The sequence below is a fragment of the Emys orbicularis genome, chromosome 3 (assembly GCF_028017835.1).
Source record: "Emys orbicularis isolate rEmyOrb1 chromosome 3, rEmyOrb1.hap1, whole genome shotgun sequence".
Lineage (NCBI taxonomy): Eukaryota > Metazoa > Chordata > Testudines > Emydidae > Emys > Emys orbicularis.
The window spans coordinates 39,276,592-39,296,549 of NC_088685.1; the positions used below are offsets into that span (position 1 = coordinate 39,276,592).

The 19,958-nt window shown below is 44.2% G+C and overlaps 1 protein-coding gene across 1 annotated transcript in view; it reads left to right on the top strand.

Moving 5' to 3' along the window:
• PXDN (peroxidasin) overlaps positions 1–19,311 on the top strand; it is a 158,811-nt gene extending 139,500 nt beyond the window's left edge. Inside the window, exons 20-23 of the mRNA XM_065401091.1 lie at positions 3,435–3,555; positions 12,952–13,084; positions 16,539–16,652; positions 19,186–19,311. Coding sequence (XP_065257163.1) covers positions 3,435–3,555; positions 12,952–13,084; positions 16,539–16,652; positions 19,186–19,311 — 494 coding nt within the window. The remainder of the gene's footprint in view (positions 1–3,434; positions 3,556–12,951; positions 13,085–16,538; positions 16,653–19,185) is intronic.
• Positions 19,312–19,958: the final 647 nt, after the last annotated feature.

Below are 19,958 nucleotides of genomic sequence, written 5' to 3' on the forward strand. Positions count from 1 at the left end.
CTGTTTTCCATAAAACCATATTGACTGTCATTAATTATAGTTCCATCCTTCAGTTTTTTATTGATTGAATACCATATAATTTTTTCCATTATTTTGCCCAGGATTGTTATAAGGCTAACTGGCCTATAATTACTTGGGTCATTCTAGTTTCCCTTTTGAGTATTGGAACAACATTAGCATACTTAATTCAACAAGAGCCAAGAGGCTCTTGCTCTTTGACTTCAAAACCTATGCAGTAAGTGTCCGTTATACTTTGGGTATTAGATTTAAGTGCTGCTAAATCCTGAAAAGTCACTTTGTAAAATTGTATTGCATTTCAATGATTTGCATAGCTGATTTGCTCAGTTTTCAAGTTAAAAGATGTTTTTGAGATTTTGACCTCTGCCCCAATCAGGGGTGTTTAGCTTGTGACTCATCCTGCAAATATCATAGGCAGTTCAGACTTGATCATGAGGCTCCTGGGCTTGACTATAACCCTTTCATCCTTTACTAGATTCTCTGTCTCCAGTTTTGCAAACAGAGTGTTGGGTTAGTGCTCAAGCTTACTCCATTGCAATCCTAACTTTTAAAACTGATTTGTGGTAGTAGTGAGCAAAATTCCTTTTCCACGTTCTCTCCTCTCCCTCCAAGGGGCTTTTATTTCCAGTTTTGTTCCATAAATGGGACGTCTTCCCATCCCCATCAAATGGAACAAACTGAAGGCAAGACAAGCTCTCCCTATGAAAAGACCCTCTTAGGAGTCTCAGAAGTGGAGCTCGGCCATAATTTCTCCCAGCTCCCAATCCCTGCTTTACAAGGGGAAGTCTGGGTGGCTTATTGGGGGCCTCAGCATCCCTGCATTGCAGCATCCCTACTGCTAGCTGAAACTCCTCAAGAGGTGCTTCTGCAGGAGATGGGACTTGGCAAACCAGACTGTCTGCACTTATCAAAGATACTTCAGGGATAAGTCCAAAAATCCTCTTTGGGTCCCATAAATCAAAATAAAACCTGAAAAGACCAAATAACATGAGGGTTGGAGGAAGACCATAAAGCACTCCAGATTATTATATTCTTCCATTGTCATTTCGTTCCTCTCCAAAGATGAAGACCACTCTTTCAGATTATAATCCAGAGACGGAGAAGCAGGAGAGGTTCTTTCCTCTAGAGATTTTGAATGTCTTGGGAAGAAAATGGTTGTCACCACCAGCCAGAGAAGGAGGAGAAAATAAAGCCAAGGACAAATATCTCCCTTCCAAAACTAGGACAGAATTTTCCATCCCCTACATTCCATTTTCAGCGATCATTAGCAGAGGTCACTGCTGATCTTCACCACTACCCTGTCTCCTTTCATCCAATTCTACATCTGAGTTTATCTGTCTGAAATCTTTTTGTACGTGGTGTTGTCTTGAACTAAACATAGTTCAGAACTAACACAGAACACCTTATCTTCCCTCCTGTTAATGCCACTACCATCATCCACATCGTATTCAGGTCATTCCATTTCTTCCACCTTGACATCTCCAAAATCTGTCCTTTTCTTGCTATCCCTAGTGCTCAATCACTCATTCGGGACCTCATATCTCTCCTCAAATACTGTAACATCCTCCTCTGTGGCTTCCCATACACACATCCCCCCTCAGTTCATACAAAATGCAGCCAATAAAGTCCTTTTCCTTCCCTGTGCCTGGGAATGATTTGTAGGCATCATGGCCGGTGCGGGTTTTAAAATTTACAGATTTTGGCAGGCAATTTTTCCCATATGTCAGGGACAACATGGAGGAAAGCAAAAAGATGCTTAAGGGAGAATTGGGCAATTGGTGATGGCTCTGTTGTCCGAGTGAATGTGAGGAGTGACAATCAAGGAGCTAGCAGATCTAATAGATGGGGTGGGCTAAATGGTAAAGGGCGTAAAAAAGGCAAAGACGAGGAGCTTGGGTCTGATGTATTAAAAAAAAAAGGGGGGGGGAGCCAGATCAGTATTCCCTCTAATTTTTCCCACCCATGTGCGGAATGAATTTTGTTATGTGCACCAATATGGAGGTGATGTGTGATACATCACCTCCATATTGGTGCACATAACAAAATTTATGTGGCGGGGGTGGGGCTGAAGGGTTCGGAGTGTGTGTGGGGGGTGAGGGTTCTGGCTGGGGATGTGGGCTCTGGGGTGGGGCCGGGGATGAGGGGCTCAGAGCTGGGGCAGATGGTTAGGGTGCGGAGGGGGGTGAGGGCTCTCCGGCTTGGGGCGCGGGCTCTGGGGTGGGGCTGGGGATGAGGGGTTCAGGGTGCAGGAGAGGGGCTCAGGGCTGGGGCAGAGAGTTGGGGTGCAAAGGCGGGTGAGGGCTCCGGCTGGGGATGAGGGGTCTGGGGTGTAGTGGGGCTCCCTGGGGCTATGGTGGGGAGAGAGGACTCCTCTTACCCCCCAGCTCTCTCTCCCCACAGCAGCACCTGGGCTCCTATTTTTTTCTTTATTGCTCATTGCTTCCCAGATATCTCGCACTGAGAGAGAGAGGTTATGACTAGAATGGAAAATTAGTTATTTGATTACTTCCTTCCTTTAGGTGCTTCTACAATGGCCTCTTTTGGTGGGCACATCTTCAATTAACAGAGTGGAATAAGAGATTAGTGTTAAGAAATGTATATTTGGAATTGAGTATTTCCTTTTAACTTTGCAAGGTCTTATCTAGAGACAGAAAAGAAAGGGCATGCTATGTCCTGGAGCTTTGTGGACAAATCTGAACTGCCTCCAGTATTTGCAGATATTTCAGACTTGGAGAGAGGTCATTTTGAGAGGGGAAATCACCATTTCCCCCCCACATTTTCTAGCTTCCAGTGATGCAACTCAAACCTGGGGCTTTGAAAGTCCTTCTTTTGAATTACTAGTAACCAGAATTCCGATTTCAGAATCTTTTTAATAAAGAGAGGTTCTGTAGAATCTATCTTGCTCTCTCATATCTCTGTTGACTGTCATAAGCCAATAGAAGCAAAAAATAGTTTGAAAACTAGTCATTGAATAGATACGAGAAGATCTGATGAATGCCGTTTTTGTTTAGCACCTTTTCAGAGTAGAACTGCTCTATAAACAAAATTATAGACTTCATGAAGCAGGTATAGGTCTGAATTGTACAAGGAGGTGTGAAGATCTGATAATTTATGGAAGAAGTGAACATAGTTAAAGGAAAAATAATTCAGTACCACTAGGTGAATAATTTAAAAAAAAAATCACAAGATTTAATTAAAAGAAAAGAAAAACGTCCATAAGAAGCCATATTGGAGAAAACAGGATTTAATTCTGTAGGTTTTTAAAAAAAAATATATATATATATATATATATATATATATATATATATATATATATATATATATATATTGCAAGTGTATTATTTACAATTATTATTGTCATAAAATTATCAATTTATAATTTAATTTCCAACATATAATTTGTTGTCTTATTTCAGATTGTAGAACTAGAGGGCAGTTTAATGCATTTTCATATCACTTCCGCGGAAGACGTTCTCTTGATTATAGCTTTCAGGAGGACAAGCCCTTAAAGAAAATGAAAATGCCCAAAACAGTGAGGTAAGGATTTTGTACTAAGGTATGAAAAAGGGTCGTTTTTTTTGTTTTTGTTTTTGTTTTGTTTTTGTGTAAGGTGGAGGAAAATTGAATGATTTCCTGCAAATGTACATTAGGTTCTTGCAGTCTCCAGTCCATCAGTCTGGGATTGATGCCTTTCACTCTGATGTTTCTAGATGTTCAAAAGCAAAAGCAAAATTGAATGCTACAGGTTGTTGTCAACTTTAGGTCCTGTTTCTGCTGTGGTTTACTTTCCAGCTCTAATTTTTCTAAGACCTTCAACATATGAAACAATAACATTTAAGCCCTCAGTCCTGTTTGTTTTCCTCAGAAGAAATGTGAAATGTAAAGAAAAAGCAGCAGAAAATCTGGGTCCTTACTGCATCCATCAATAACCACATCTATTTGCCTGGAAAATGCCCACACTCCTGCTGTCCCCAAAGTGATACAAGCAGGGATTACAGATAATATGTGCCCCACCTCAGTGTCTAGTACTTGCTTAGAAGCCAGGGCAGGGCAAATATTGGGGCAGTAGCATTGAAATCAGTAATAACGGGCTAGATTCTCTCGTGCCAAGATCCATTCAGTGCAGGAATGGGGGAGAGAAGAGTTTTGGTTATGGCTTCCTGATCCTCAAGTTGCACCAGCACTGATACAAGTTACAGCAGCATAAGGTCTGTTCTGGTTTATGAAAACTCGGTACTATAGGGGACCCTATGCTAGCTGTGAACTGGCGATGTAGAGGTGGGCTCTTCTCCATCCAGATGTGCCCTTTCCCTGCCCTGACACACACCTTACTCCAATTGGTGTAGGTGTAGGAACTAGTGTCACGTGTTTTATGATATCGAGTGTCCCGTTCTAGAGGAATTCTCAAACCAGCAGTAGCAGCCAGATACTAGTTCTTTTGCTGCATTTGGAACTTGGAAGGGGAGAATCTGTCATAGTATGTTCATATCTCCAAGAAAGGAGGCCTTTGCATAATAAGATTCCATCTTGTCTCCTTTTTGTCTAGAAATTGTGTTTCTTGTGTCCCATGTACCCCGTGATTTAGATATTAAGCTGAATTCTTCAGATATAACTCTCTCTCAGATGCGATCAAACCCCAAACAGTTTCTCAAGAATCTCATCCTCATGGGGACCTTTTGAGGATGAAAACTTATTCTTCTTTGAGTGATTGTGCATGTGCATTCCACAATAGGTGTGCATGCTCACCAAGTGCACTGGTGCCAGAAGTTTTTTTCCTAGCAGTACCTGTAGGGGAGCGCCCCTAGCAACCCCTGGCGTGGCGCCTCCATGGCACAGTATAAGGGGTGCTGCGCACTCCCCCCATCCTCAGTTGCTTCTTGCCGCCAGTAAAGGTGCATCGGAACTGCTCTGCTCCAGCTTGGCTGCAGCTTTCCTCTTGAACTCTTGTTCATTCATAGTTAGTAGTACCTGTAGTTAAAATAGTTTAGATTAATGTTAGTTTAGTTTAGTGTGCCCAGGTCAGGGCATGCGCCATGTCCCAAGCTTTAAGTCGTGTAACACTTGCAGGCGGCTGATGCCAGTGAGTGATCCGCACACGGACCGTTTACGCTGTCTGGGGGAAACCCATCTCAGCGATCGCTGCAAGATTTGCAGATCCTTCAAGCCTCGGACCAAGAAAGAAAGAACATTTGGCTTCTGAGCCACCAGTCGGCACCGCTCCACGTCCATGGGGCACACCAAGAAGGCTAAGAAGAAGTCTTCTCTGCCGATAAACCAGAGGAAGACCGGGGGAGAGACTAGACCCACGTTGGGCAGTTCTCGATCCCCGTTGGCCTCCAGGCCTCCGACTCAGGTTGAGCGGTGCAACTTGGTGCCGACCTCCCCGGATGTCCGGGTGCCCTCCATGCCGGAGGCCCTGCAAGTGGCTCGGGACGTCATGTCTCTGCCAGTTCCAGGGGCACCACCACCGTTGGGTCCCCAGTCCAGAGGCAAGCCACCGCTTGGATCTCCGCAGTCGCCGCCTGATCGGTACAGTTCGTGTTCTAGGGAATGTTCCCGACGCCGTTCGCCGATCAGCAACCGCCCCATGCGCAGTCTGCGCCGGTCCCCGTCGACCCCCACCAGGTTGTCTGGCTGGGTTCCGACTGGCAGGAGTTGTGGGCACTGCTCCACCTTGCGAGGGGAGCGGGCCCCGTTGAGACCGGGACAGAGGGCACCGGAGGTCCTCGTCACCGAGGGGCCATCATAGCCCGTCGCGATACGGGCATCAACGCTGTTCCCATTCTTCATCTCGCTCCAGGACCCTGCCGCGGCACTGCTCCCACAGTCCCAGGGCGTCGATCGCCAGCACCTCGCCGTTGCAGATCCATCCGTTGGAGCCGATCGCGGAGCAGCTGCTACTGGCGGTACTCCCGCTCCTCCACGCCGGGATCATGGTCTCGTGGTCGGCACCGTTCCCAACGCCTCCGCTCCTCCCAATTCCGGGACAACGGCAGGTCCTATGCCAGCCTGGCCTCCTTTCGTAGTCATCACTCGATGGGACAGGCTAGTCAGGCTGAACAGCCTGCTCCGCTGGTGCCACAGCAGGTGCAGTGGCACCAGGCTCCTTGGCCGGCATCGTGGTACCAATGAGCCCTGTGGCCCCCGACGCAGCCCCTGATGGTGGCTCGCTTGGTGGCCGGAACCTTGGAGAGACCGTCAGCCTCCCTACCTCAGCCCCACAGAAAGGAGTCGGTGGGGCGTTCATCTCTGATTCCGCGTCCGGAGGGCGATTAAGTGGTGGGACCTCCGACACTGGTGAGTACGCACAGTACCGCATCCCCCATCCTCATCCTCCCCTGATGAGGCGATTATGGCCCCTCCTCCACCTGTTCCGCAGAAGGACTCTTAAGGCCCACCAGGAACTGTGGAAAAGGGTGGCATCGAGCCTCAACCTTCAAGCCGAGGAGGTAAAGGAACCCTCGGGCTCCCTCTTCAATGTCCTCTCGGCCTCGGCACCGGACAGGGTGGCCCTCCCACTCCACGAAGGGGTGGCGAAAATTTCAAAGGCCTTGTGGCAAACCCCGGCCTCCTTGTCCCCCATCTCTAAGAGGGCAGAATGGAAGTACTTTGTGCCTGCCAAGGGGCATGAATACCTGTACACCCACCCTGCCCCCAACTCCCTGGTGGTCGAGTCGGTCAACCACAAGGAGAGGCAGGGCCAACCAGCCCCTACTCCGAAAAATAAAGACTCAAGGGGGCTGGACTTATTCAGGAGAAAGGTTTATTCATCCTCGAGTTTCCAGTTAAGGGTGGCAAACCATCAAGCCATCCTGGGGTGGTATGAGTTCAATTTTTGGGGCTCTCTGCCCAAATTTGAGGACTCCCTCCAGGAGCGTGACAGGAAGGAGTTCAAGGCTCTGGTGGAGGAGGGTACAGCGGCTACCAGGGCAACCTGCAGGCAGTGTCAGATGCCGCGGATACGGCTGCAAGGTCTACGGCCTCCGTCGTGTCCATGAGGAAGGCATCATAATATAATTAATATAATATATGGACAACAACAGGCAAGGCGGGGCCCGCTCCTCTGCCCTCTGCCAGGAAGCCCTCAGTCTGTGGGACTTCTGTATAGCCCACGACATTTGCCTACAAGCCCACCACTTACCGGGCTCCCAGAACTCATGAGCGGATCGCCTGAGCCGAAACTTCTCCTCTCAGCACGAGTGCTGACTACACTCAGAGGTGATGCACAGGATTTTCCAAGAGTGGGGAACTCTTGAGGTGGACCTGTTCGTGACTCGGCAGAACCGCCGGTGTCCCCGCTTCTGCTCCGTGGTGGGGTTGGGCATGGGCGCCATCTCCGATGCCTTCCTTCTATCCTGGTCAGGCCAGTTTCTCTATGCCTTCCCCCTGATCCTGCTGATCGGCACGGTCTTGGAGAAGATAAAAACGGACAGGGCCCGGGTCCTCCTGATTGCCCCAGCATGGCCCAGGCAACATTGGTACGGGACTCTCACAAGCCTGACAGTCGCCCCGCCATGGCCGTTGCCATCCCACCGGGACCTGCTCTCCCGGGACCAGGGCCGCCTCCTCCACCCCAGCCTAGCAGCACTCCACCTCACGGCGTGGCTGCTCAATGGTTAGGCCAGGAGGAAAGGACGTGCTCAGAAGGGGTTCAGCATGTTCTCCTTGAAAGCAGACGGACCTCCACGCATCAGGCCTACCCGGCAAAGTGGTCTCAGTTTTCCCGGTGGGCAGCTGAGCGGGGCGTTTCGCCCATGGCTGCTCTGATCCAACTCATTTTAGGCTGCCTCCTTCACCTTAGAGCCCAGGGCCTAGCGCCCTTGTCCGTCAAGGTGCACTTGGTGGCTATATCGGCCTTCCACCCTCCAGTGCAGGGACACACAGTATTCTCCCATGCTATTCTCCTCCCGTACGTTAGGACCCCAGTCCCACAGTGGGACCTGAACTTGGTGCTGGCCCGGTTGACAGGTCCCCCGTTTGAGCCACTGGCTACATGCTCCCGGTCGCACCTCTCATGGAAGGTAGCAGTGGCGATCACGTCAGCTAGACGGGTCTCGGAGCTCAGGGCCCTGACCTCCAAACTCCTGTACATGGTGTTCCATAAGGATAAGGTCCAGCTCCTTCATTCCTCCCCAAGGTGGTCTCCATCTACCACATGGGTCAGGACATCTTCCTGCTGGGCCTCTGCCCCAAGCCCCATGTGTTCAGTGAAGAGCGCCGCCTCCACATGCTGGATGTGAGATGGGCTCTGGCCTTTTACCTGGACCGTACAAAGCCATTCAGGAAGTCCTCGCAGCTGTTCATCGCCTCAGCCGAGCGCATGAGAGGTCGGCCGATTTCCATTCAGCAGCTCTGCAACTGGATCACCTCGTGTATTCGTACCTGTTACGACCTGGTGGGGATCCCCCCGCTGCCGATTGTAAGGGCACACTCGACTAGGGCGCAGGCCTCATCGGCTGACTTTTTAGCGCATGTTCCCGTTCAGGACATTTGCAGGGCTGCCACGTGGTCTTCCGTTCACACGTTCACCTCGCATTATGCGATCGTCTCCCAAACCAGGGAGGACGCCGGGTTTGGCAGGGCGGTACTCCGTCCCGAGAGTCTGTGAACTCCTACTCACCTCCCACAGATATAGCTTGGAATCACCTATTGTGGAATGCACATGACCAATCACTTGAAGAAGAAAAGACAGTTACCTTTTCCGTAACTGGTGTTCTTCGAGATGTGTTGCTCATGTCCATTCCACATCCCTCCCTCCTTTCCCTCTGTTGGAGTTGTCTGGCAAGAAGGAACTGAGGGTGGGGGGAGCACGCAGCGCCCCTTATTCCACGCCAGGGGGGTGCTGTGGGCGCTCCCCTATGGGTACTGCTAAGGGAAAAACTTCCGGCACCGGTGCACGTGGCGAGCATGCACACCTATTGTGGAATGGACATGAGCAACACATCTCAAAGAACACCAGTTACAGAAAAGGTAACTGTCTTTTATAACTAGTCCAGCAATAGAGGCCTTCATCTGCTCACTCTCCCACAGAGATGTTGGAATCCTCTCAGATTCTGAAAGAGTCTGAAAGAAACAAGCTTTTACATACATTTTGTCATAGATTATTTATTTGTGTTTATATGTATAAACCTAAGACATTGTGTCTTTCTCAACCAGAGCCCCAAAACAGTTGGGACAAAATTACTCTGACTACCCAAATCTATACCAGGGTATAATCGACTCTGTTACACATTAATGCTCTATCCAAACAATGCTTAAGACTCTGTACACTTCTTTTTTTATCATCACAAATGTAAGGACTACCAGACTGTAGCTTTCACAAAACTGGTTTCTGAATCTGAAGTATTCAGTTACATGTTTACAAGGTGGGCTAGTATGTATGAAGGGCCTTGTGCTTTAGCTAATATAACATTCTGCTAGCAAGGGCTCCAATTTTAAAAGTAAAATTCTGATCAAGCCACTGTTCAGGGCCCTTCGATTCATTTCTTTCACAAGCCCGAAAGTGAATGAGCCAAGAGAGTGATCCAAGCCTTCTCCAGGACACCCTTCTCCCTCAGGGTCAGTTGGAAGTTCTTCTTATGAAACAAGAGCACTGGGTAGGACAAAATGTGTAGTGTGACCACACTTTGGGTATATAGCGTATAGTTGTATGCCAACTAGACCAACTCTTATATAACATGAACAAAGGATACAGACAGGAATTTGCAGTTTATTTATATGATTTTTATAACCACGAAAAAGTGCCTATCCCTGGTTCTCGGCTCCCTTGACAATCTCTTTAAATATATACAACATACACATTAAATAAACTATCTTTCCTCAATTGCTACCAGAACATAAAATTGTGGCCCCAGCAAATAACAAATAAAAATGCAATTGCTCCAACAGAATATCCACTAGTGTTCTTTTCCATTTTCTAGCCTCATAAATCCCCCCCCCCCCCTCCCGAGCCAGGGAGGAAAGGTGGGCCTGCATAGGCTTCCTGAAGGTGATGAACTAGGGATGTTATGGGGAGCAGATTCCAAAAGTAAAAAACCCTTAAGGAGAATGTGTCCCACCATCACCTTTTATTTTATATCAGTATGGCTCTAGCTCAGGTCCTTTTGCTGACCATAATTGTGGAAAAAGAACAGGAGTACTTGTGGCACCTTAGAGACTAACAAATTTATTAGAGCATAAGCTTTCGTGGGCTACAACCCACTTCTTCGGATGCATATAACATATAAGAAGTGGGTTGTAGCCCACGAAAGCTTATGCTCTAATAAATTTGTTAGTCTCTAAGGTGCCACAAGTACTCCTGTTCTTTTTGCGGATACAGACTAACACGGCTGCTACTCTGAAACCCATAATTGTGGAAGTATGACATGAGGAGAAAGGTTTAAAAATGTTTAATTTAATCCAGCAGTTGTTTGGTATAGAGACCTATTGCTATGTTATAAGAGATACAAAGAAAAAGATATCCTTGAAGTAAAAGTTGCATCTTGACTTAGTGAGTCCAGCATATTCCAGTGTCCTAATAATAGTGTTATGCACTCACAAGGACCTCAAGTGCTGTATAGGCTCAAGATGAAGATAGTCCCTACCCACTGTGACAGACCCAGACCAGTGGGGTACAGGAGTCTGGTAGAGGGCAAATATACTGGTCACTGGATGAGTAGTTTTCTGTTCCCTGAGTGACCAGAGCAGGGGCTGCACTAGAGTAATCAAGAACCTGCTAGAACCAGTTAAGGCAGGCAGGCTAATTAGGACACCTGGGGCCAATTAAGAAGAAGCTACTAGAATCAATTAAGGCAGGCTAATCAGGGCACCTGGGTTTTAAAAAGGAGCTCACTTCAGTTTGTGGTGCGAGTGTGAGGAGCTGGGAGCAAGAGGCACAAGGAGCTGAGAGTGAGAGGGTGAGGGTGTGCTGCTGGAGGACTGAGGAGCACAAGCGTTATCAGACACCAGGAGGAAGGTCCTGTGGTGAGAATAAGGAAGGTGTTTGGAGGAGGCCATGGGGAAGTAGCCCAGGGAGTTGTAGCTGTCATGCAGCTGTTACAGGAGGCACTATAGACAGCTGCAGTCCACAGAGCCCTGGGCTGGAACCCGGAGTAGAGGGCGGGCCCGGGTTCCCCCCAAACCTTCCAGTTGACCTGGACTGTGGGTTCTCCCAGAGGGGAAGGTCTCTGGGCTGTTCCCCAACCCACATGGTGAATCTCTGAGGCAAAAAAATCCACCAATAAGCGCAGGACCCACCAAGATAGAGGAGTCACACCACAAAGAATTTATAATCTAGAAGTCAGGATACGCTTGGAAGCGCATATAAGGTAACAACTCAGAGGGTATTTACTTGGCTTACTTTGTGTGAGTATTATGAAATGAGTGAACTGGAGGGCTTCAGTGGTGACTCAATCAGAGAAATCTGAGCCTCTACTGTCAAATTTTGCATTAGTAAAATACAAGGCTATACACATAAAACCACGTGTTCTTACAGCAAACAAAACATTTTATTGCTGCTTCTATATGTCTGATGAATTATAAACAACATTGAACAAAATTCATGTGTGGAATAACTCCACTGAGAGTAATGAAGTTACACCAGGAGTGAATTTATTGCACAACATTTCAGCCATTTTAACAACTTATATATACATTTAATAACACTAAGGAAGAGTAGGAATAAAAAATGCTTAACAAACACTGTAACTTTCACTTTGACTGTTAAAAGTTGCCCTGAAGTAGCAGAGCATTGTAGATTATGGTTCTCCTTCCCAAGTGAACTTTTACCAACTTTTTCAAATTTCCATAGCATAAACAATAATATACAGCAAATGTTCTTTGTCACATATTTATAAAGCTATAAAGAAGTTAAGTCCCATAAAAATTAAAGTAAAAAGAAAACATCAGTTTCTCCTACCCTGGTAACAAAGAGAATCTTTTGAACTTTTTTAGTTAGAACAGAAATATCAATAGGGAGGAATTTCCCAGATTACTAAGTGAGAGATGTAGAAACTACATATACAGATGAGATGCAAGGGCTATATTCATACTTGATGTAAAAATTGTGTTACTACAGAGATGCCTCTGGCATCAGCAACCCTCAAACAGGAATGTTTGGCATACCCTGCTACATGGGCCCTGAGTGCTTCATGTGGTAAATTGTTTAATAATTAATACTATCTCTATTTTTACTCAGTGTTTTATGAAATCTGTCTAGATGATATAATTAATACTGACTATGTCAATTTTCTCTGATGACTTTACACAATATTTTCATTGAAGATTGAACTGATTAAAATGATTTTGGAATGTACATTTGCCAAATGTCAATTGCAATAGGCAATAGACAAGTGGCTCCCCATTATTCTGTACTGTAAAAACACTATTGACTTCAAATGTTTATTAAATTGGAAACAGGCAAGTAGTAAACCAACTTGTTCCATTTTCAAAGACTGAGGTTTTAAGCATAGATGCTTTTTCTGACGTTTATTCATGGAAGAAACTTTAAAGTGAGTCCAAACACAGTGCTGATTACAATTACACAAGTAAATCAGCAGTATTCTTTCACTCTGAATTATTGTTGGATGTTTAGCTTAACTGCTTCACTGGTTCTTTTCTCTGTGAATAGTAGGCAATGCCATGAAAATGGTATTGACTAACAACTTTTTCTGTCCCCTAACATAGTAGACATAACACTTTTAAGACTGATGCATTCTGTCCTCAAAACTTCCTGCCCCTGCTGGTATAAGGAGTAATACATTAATCTACCCTGACCCTGAGACTATATCCTGCTACAATGGCACCGGTGTTCTGTTGTGCTTCATAAAACTCATACAACCAGCTGCCTATACTTAATTTATTCATAATTTACATTTTGGATAGCCCCTATGCAAATAGCCTGTCTATTGAAAATTTATTGGGTGAATATCCTGATCTATTTTCCTCTTGTTGCAGTTCTACAAAACAGGGTAAACATTTTAATGATTCCACTTCAGCATCTGATGAACATATAAAATTACCTGTGGTGAATGACTTCAGAGAATTTGTTTTAGAAATGCAAAAGACAATTAAAAGTCTCAGAAATCAGGTAAGATGTAATAAACAATTTCTAATCTTAAATTTAATTTAAATCATTTTAAACTTTAAACAGCATATTTACAAAGAATATTGATCTTTCTGTGGCCTTAAATATATAGACTTCCCTTGCATTTCTCAATCCAAAATTTATCTTGTAATCTTTTGACAAAATGGAACACAGAGCATAGTGTACATATTATTGTTTATTTTTGCATATTTTGTTAATCTTATTTAAAACAAAGATTATACAGTTTGTCTTTGTTGATTTCTGTCACCAAAACCTTGTGTAAGCAATGCATTCCATGTATGTATGAAACTGTTTATGGAATTAGCTTTTTCCTTCATGCTTAGACCTGGAATTTATAGAATCTGGGTTTACGGTTTGCATCTGAGTAAAATCTGTTGATTGAGCCATATCTGTGATAAACTATGCAATTATTATGAAATAATGTGGTATGTGCCAAATTGTAATTGTAAATAATTATACCCAGGATTCAGATCTTTTTGAAAAGACTTTTACAGTGTGACATAAATTAAATCTCTTAATAATCAGACTAACTAAAGTAGCCATAATAGTAGCCACTCAAAAAAGTTATTATTTATGCACAAGATATTCTACATATCAGAGAACTCCCAAAGTTGGTCTTAAGGAATGAAGTTCCTTCAAAAGTAACTCCACATTAAATGTACTGGATATGTTAGTGATTTCTAAGCATATATTTGTCTGGACTGTAGTTTGACCTCCCTGTTCTCAGGTGCAATTTACACCCACTGTGTGTATCTACAACCTAGGTAATTCAGCTACTCAAACTTGGAGTTGAATGACCAAAATTCAGGTACAAATTACACTGCAAAAGGAAGTCCACCAATGTGGAATTTTCACCTTATTATATCACAAGCATGTTCAGAAATAACTAACGTTATTATCTAAATATAGTTTAGGTCTAAATCAGAACTCCAGATCTGAACATCTTACAGCTTTGGACAAGTTTGGATTTGGATCTGAACTGTACAGCCATATAATATAATTGATATAATGCCTGCATCTGTAACTTTCACTCTATGCATCTGAAGAAGTGAGGTTTTTACCCACGAAAGCTTATGCCCAAATAAATCTGTTAGTCTTTAAGGTGCCACCAGACTCCTTGTTGTTTTTGTAGATACAGACTAACACGGCTACCCCCGATACTTGTACAGCCATAGATAATTTGTAAATTGGAGCCCAAAACAGTATAAGTTCAGATGACTCTGGCGTATATTTTCAACCTTACTGTCGTCATTCTGCATGCAAGTGTAGTTTCTAAGGATGAGTATATATTTCCCAATAAATGTCTAAAGTTTTCTTTTGTAATACAGAAATTGGTATGGAGGAGGTTTGGTATCATGTAAATGGACCTTCTTACCTCAAACTCTAGCAAATTAAAAATGCTGTAAGGAAGGTCTCATATTTCCATCAGTAGAAGTGGCTGCGCAATTGTTCTCCAAAATATAAACATTAATTTGGAAAAATAAAACCACTCTTGGCCATTTATGGTTTAACTATGATTTAATATTTTGTATCAATAATTACTTTTACACTCACACAAACACTGTAGCCAGTAGCAAGTTACCATCATACAATTTAGTCATTGCATTAGTTCCTAGAGCACCCGACTAAAACCTTTAAAAAAAAATCCTCTTAACATTTAAATTTTCTCTTTAGATGGTAATCTAATCTTTATTATAAAAAATACTTGTTAATAAGTACATTTTAATGTAAGTTATATAACTTTGACATGTGGCTACAACACTGAGGAAACCAGAATTATGGTGCAATTGTCATTCAGGAGCAAACTACCCTTTTGAGAGAGAATACAGAATACTATGGGCTGGCCAAGCTCCATTCAGCATTTCCATTCCCAAACGAGAGATTGTCTTTTGGCTGGTTCTACTACTGGTGCAATTAAGGGTTTGTCTACACTGTACAAATCTTATGGTGGCGTGTAGAGTACATACACTGCACACAGCCTACCACAGGTATAAACAGTTGATTGTGAGGCACTGCTTAGGCAAGTAGAGTACAGACATGCCAGAACCTTAGGGAAAGGTTCTCTACACTCCCAAGCAGTGCCTCTACCATCTACATTGCTATTTTTAGCAGTGTGGTATCCCACTGGTGGAGCCTTTCCCCATCACCGGAGCCTTTCCCCATCACCGGAGCCTTTCCCCATCACCGGAGCCTTTCACTGACAAGTGTATCTACACATTGTATGTGGACGCAGCATGTTTTTCACTGCAGCATGTAGCGTCACATATAGTGCTGGTATCCTACATGCCACCGCTAGTGTGGACAAAGCCTAAAAGATACCTGGATGGGCTCTAAGTTGTGCCCTTCTATCTATGGTTCCAAAGGATCATTCTGACAGCTGAGTGTTGCTGCAGTACACAGGGTCTCCGGGTACACTCCCCTGCCTTAGGTAGACAGGTGAACTAGTTTTATGACTCCTTGGCATCATTAGAATGGTCACGGAAGTCAATAAGAGTGGAGAAGTTACAAATGCTTTCAAAGTGGCCATTTATTCAGTATTCTACAGCTGAATAATCTAATCTTCCATTTCCTTATGGCAGTCTTATGAGTTTAGTTTTCTCTCTCTACATTTGTCATCTTTTTTGTTTGATGCTCACGTGTTTGTAGGTGTGTATTTCAAGGGTAAGAAAGAAAATATGTTTGTGGTTAGTCTTCTCTTGTAGAGACTCTTTCTATATGTGCTGCTTGCCTCCAGCCTTTTAGTTTTTCAACAGTTATATTGAGTAGAGTTGACCAAAAAAGGGGAATCCCTTTCTGCATTTTTGAGGAAAAGTTTTGTCTCCAAACTGGGACAAAACGTCAAAAATATAAAAAAATTAATGGAAAGGGATTTCAAGAAAAGTCCACTTAGAAAGAACCAAACTGGAATATTTTGGCTTCCCAGCTGCTCTCAGAGAATGTGCTTGTTATTTTTGCTTGTGGAATTGACACGAGCCTGCCAGTGTGGCGACCAGAGAGGCAGAAAACCCAGTCGCGTTGCCTCCCTGCCAACCCCAGAGCTTCAGGAGGCTCTGTGCCTCTCCATCACCTGGAGTTGGGAATGTGCGGGGGAAGCAGAGTCCCCTGGCTCTGGGCTTCTCCATCCCCTGGATCTCGGGGGTGGAGAGGCAGAGCACCCGAGGGTTGTGCCTCTCTATCTCCTGGAACTGGGGGGAGTCATAGCGCCCTGTGCTCTGCTGTGTTTCAGCCAAAGTTTTGTTGAATCTGTAATAGATGAAGTGAAACATTTCACCACACCCAATCTCCAGTATATCTGACCAGATCAAAAACTGAGTAATCAGCCAGATGCACCCACATAAATATTGTTAGGGGATTGTATATAAGGTTAAGGACATACTGTAAGCAGGAAAAGCTTTACTTTGGTTCAATTAATAACTTACGTTTTTTCTGTCTTCAGATAAAGAAACTGGAATCACGTCTCAGTAGAACTGATTGCACTGATGAAAAGGGTAAATCGTACTCCAGCAATGAAACCTGGAAAAGGGACCCTTGTACTATGTGTGAATGCAAAGTGAGTATGCTGGAATCCATTTTCAATGTTTAAGCCATATTGTGATTTGTTTTTGAGATGCAGCCTCTGATGATGTTGTACCCACAATTTTGTAGATTCTAGTCATTATTGGTTCAATCTGTACCTGCAGTTAGTTGCTGGGGAAATTGACACCATTCAGACATCCATTTATCTAACAGTACTTACAAATCTAATAATTAGACATCTACATAATCTAATTTCCATCATTTGGCTGGTGTTAAATTGTACTTGCAAAATTGTGGGTAAAAAGGGGGAGGCCCAGAAGAAGCCTTTCCAAAAGCAGCCTCTTATAGAACGTAAAAATTGGTAAAAGATACCAAAGATACCAAAATCTTAATATTTCCCTTGTTTTTTACCTTTAGTGAAAGAAATAAAATAATGTATTGTAGGGAGAAAAAACTTTGGCTTTGTGGGATCCCTGAACTTTAGATGATAAATCAATATATAACTTTTAAATTGTATTATTAATCATGTTTCGTCTGGTAATGCCTAAGGAATAAGCAAGAATATAGCCCCATTGTGCTAGGTGCTATACAGTAGATAAGAACTTACAGTCTAAATCAAGGGTGGGCAAACTTTTTGGTCCGAGGGCGAATAGAAACTGTATGATGGGCCATGAATGCTCACAAAATTAGGGTTGGGGTGCGTGAAGGGGTGAGGGCTCTGGTTGGGGGTGTGGGCTCCAGGGTGGGGCCAGAAATGAGGAGTTCAGAGTGTGAGACAAGCTCTGGGCTGGGGCAGGGGAGTGGAGTGAGGGGTTCGGAAGAAGGGAGGGGGATCAGGGCTGGGGCAGGGGGTTGGGGCGTTGGAAGAGGCTCAAGGGCGCAAGCTCCAGGTGGCGCTTACCTCAAGCAGCTGCCGAAAGCAGCGGCATGTCCCTCTCTGGCTCCTACGCGAGGCATGGCCAGGCGGCTCTGCACACTGCCCCATCCGCAGGGACCGCCACTGCAGCTCCCATTGGCTGCAGTTCCTGGCCAATGGGAACTGCAGGGGCGGCACTTGGGGCGGGGGCATTGTGCAGAGCAGAGGCCCCTGGCTAATCCTATGCGTAGGAGCCGGAGGGGAGACCATGCTGCTGCTTCCGGGAGCCCCGTGGCGCGGCCCCCGACCCTGCTCCCCAGCTGGAGTGCCAGAGCGGGGCAAGCCCCGCTCCCCAGTGGGAGATTGAGGGCCAGATTAAAACAGCTGGTGGGCCGGATCCAGCCCGCAGGCCGTAGTTTTCCCACCCCTGGTCTAAATAGGCAAGACAGACCCATGGTGGGATAAAGGAGTGTAACATACAAGCAGAGTTGTTAATAATATGCAGCACAAGGTCATAAAATCATAGAATCGTAGGCCTGGAAGGGACCTTGAGAGGTCAGCTAGTCCAGTCCCTGGCACTCATGACAGAACTAAGTATTATCTACACCATCCTTGGCAGGTATTTGTGTAACCTGTTCTTAAAAATCTCCAATGATGGAGATTCCACAACCTCCCTAGGCAATTTATTCCAGTGCAATTAACTACCCTGACAGTTAGGAAGTATTTCCTAAAGTTCAACTTAAAGTGCCCTTGGTGCAATTGAAGCCCATTGCTTTTTGTCCTATCCTCAGACGTTAAGGAGAATAATTTTACTCCCTCCTCCTTGTAACAATCTTTTGAAAACTGTTATTAAGTTCCCTTTCAGTCTTCTCTTCTCCAGAATAAACAAACCCAATTTTTTCAGTCTTCCCTCATAGGTCATGTTTTTTTAGACCTTTAATCATTTTTGTTGCTCTTCTCTGGACTTTCTCCAATTAGCACACATCTTTCCTGAAATGTGGCACCCAGAACTGGACACAATACTCCAGTTGAGGCCTAATCAGCACGGAGTACAGCGGAAGAATTACTTCTCGTATCTTGTTTACAACACTGCTGCTAATACATCCCGGAATTATGTTTACTGTTTTTGCAACAGTGTTATACTATTGACTCATATTTAGTTTGTGATCCACTATGACCCATACATTCCTTTCTGCAATAATCCTTCCTATGCAATCATTTCCCATTTTGTATGTGTGCAACTGATTGTTCCTTTTCCAAGTGGAGTACTTTGCATTTGTCCTTATTGAATTTAATCCTATTTTCATGTTAGTTCAATGGGTTTTTTAGATGGGTTTGGTTAAGAAGTGATAAGCTAAATGGGGGGGGGAATGAAAGGGGAGAGGACATTGAAGGGAAGTGTTAGTGAGAGGAGCAAGGTAGGGAAGAAGAGGGTAGGAGGGGCAGGTGTGGACTGACACTGTGAGAGAGGGGAAGAAAGTATTAGAGCAAACTGCCATTAAAAAAGTTGTCATATAAGGTGCTTTCTTCTAGATGCAAATTTTAAAAACCTCAAAACAAACCATGATACATTCAGAATTTGTCCCAGTAGCCAAAACCTTAGAAAGAATGGCTGGGAATACATTCCTGAATAATGTAAATACCATAACTCTTATTTTGTAGACAAAGCTAAATAATGTGTTAAACTGTTGTTATATTTGTGCTAATACAGGTTGGTCAGATTACCTGTTTTGTAGAATCATGTCCACCAACTGATTGCTCTACACCAGTGAAGGTCAAAGGAGTTTGCTGTCCAGTCTGTTTAAAACAAACTATTAGCAAGGAAAAGAAGCCATAAATCTCCTCTAAGAATTTAAGATGTGTCCTCTTCAAATCATAACGATGCCTGCTGATGGCAAATACAGGTAACCAGAAGCTTAAAACAACAGCAAGAAATCAAGATTTTACATGACAACATTCTAATGGTGCTGTAACAGTATAAGATGATGTATTATTTTATTATTTTCCCATAAAAAGAAAACCACAATGCAAAAATGTTGAAAGGGAAATAAACAGGTCAAGATAATTTTGTGTTAAGATTCTCAGGTTAGACAAACCGAATCTGGTGCTACTTCAAAAGGACACTGTCAAGTAGTTTTAGGCACCCAAACTGACTTACCTTAAAACGTTTACATTATAAAATCAGAACATCTCCCATTTATGAGAAATAAGCACAATAAAAATATTTACTTTTTCTTTTCAGTATTAGTGTGACTTGATGTTCAGTGCTCTGCCAATAAAGTCAGAAGAAGAAAAGCTAGAATAAAAGCTTAATAAAAACTATGTTCAGAGCTGTGCTAATACAAGGGCAATTTCTGCAAGCCATCTGTGCATTTGGATTGCTTAGTCAATTATGCCGGCATATAGACAATGAAGTAAAAACAAAAAAAATCTGTAGCATTTCAACCTCTCTTTAATTGAAGAGGAAAATTAATCAGTGTTTGA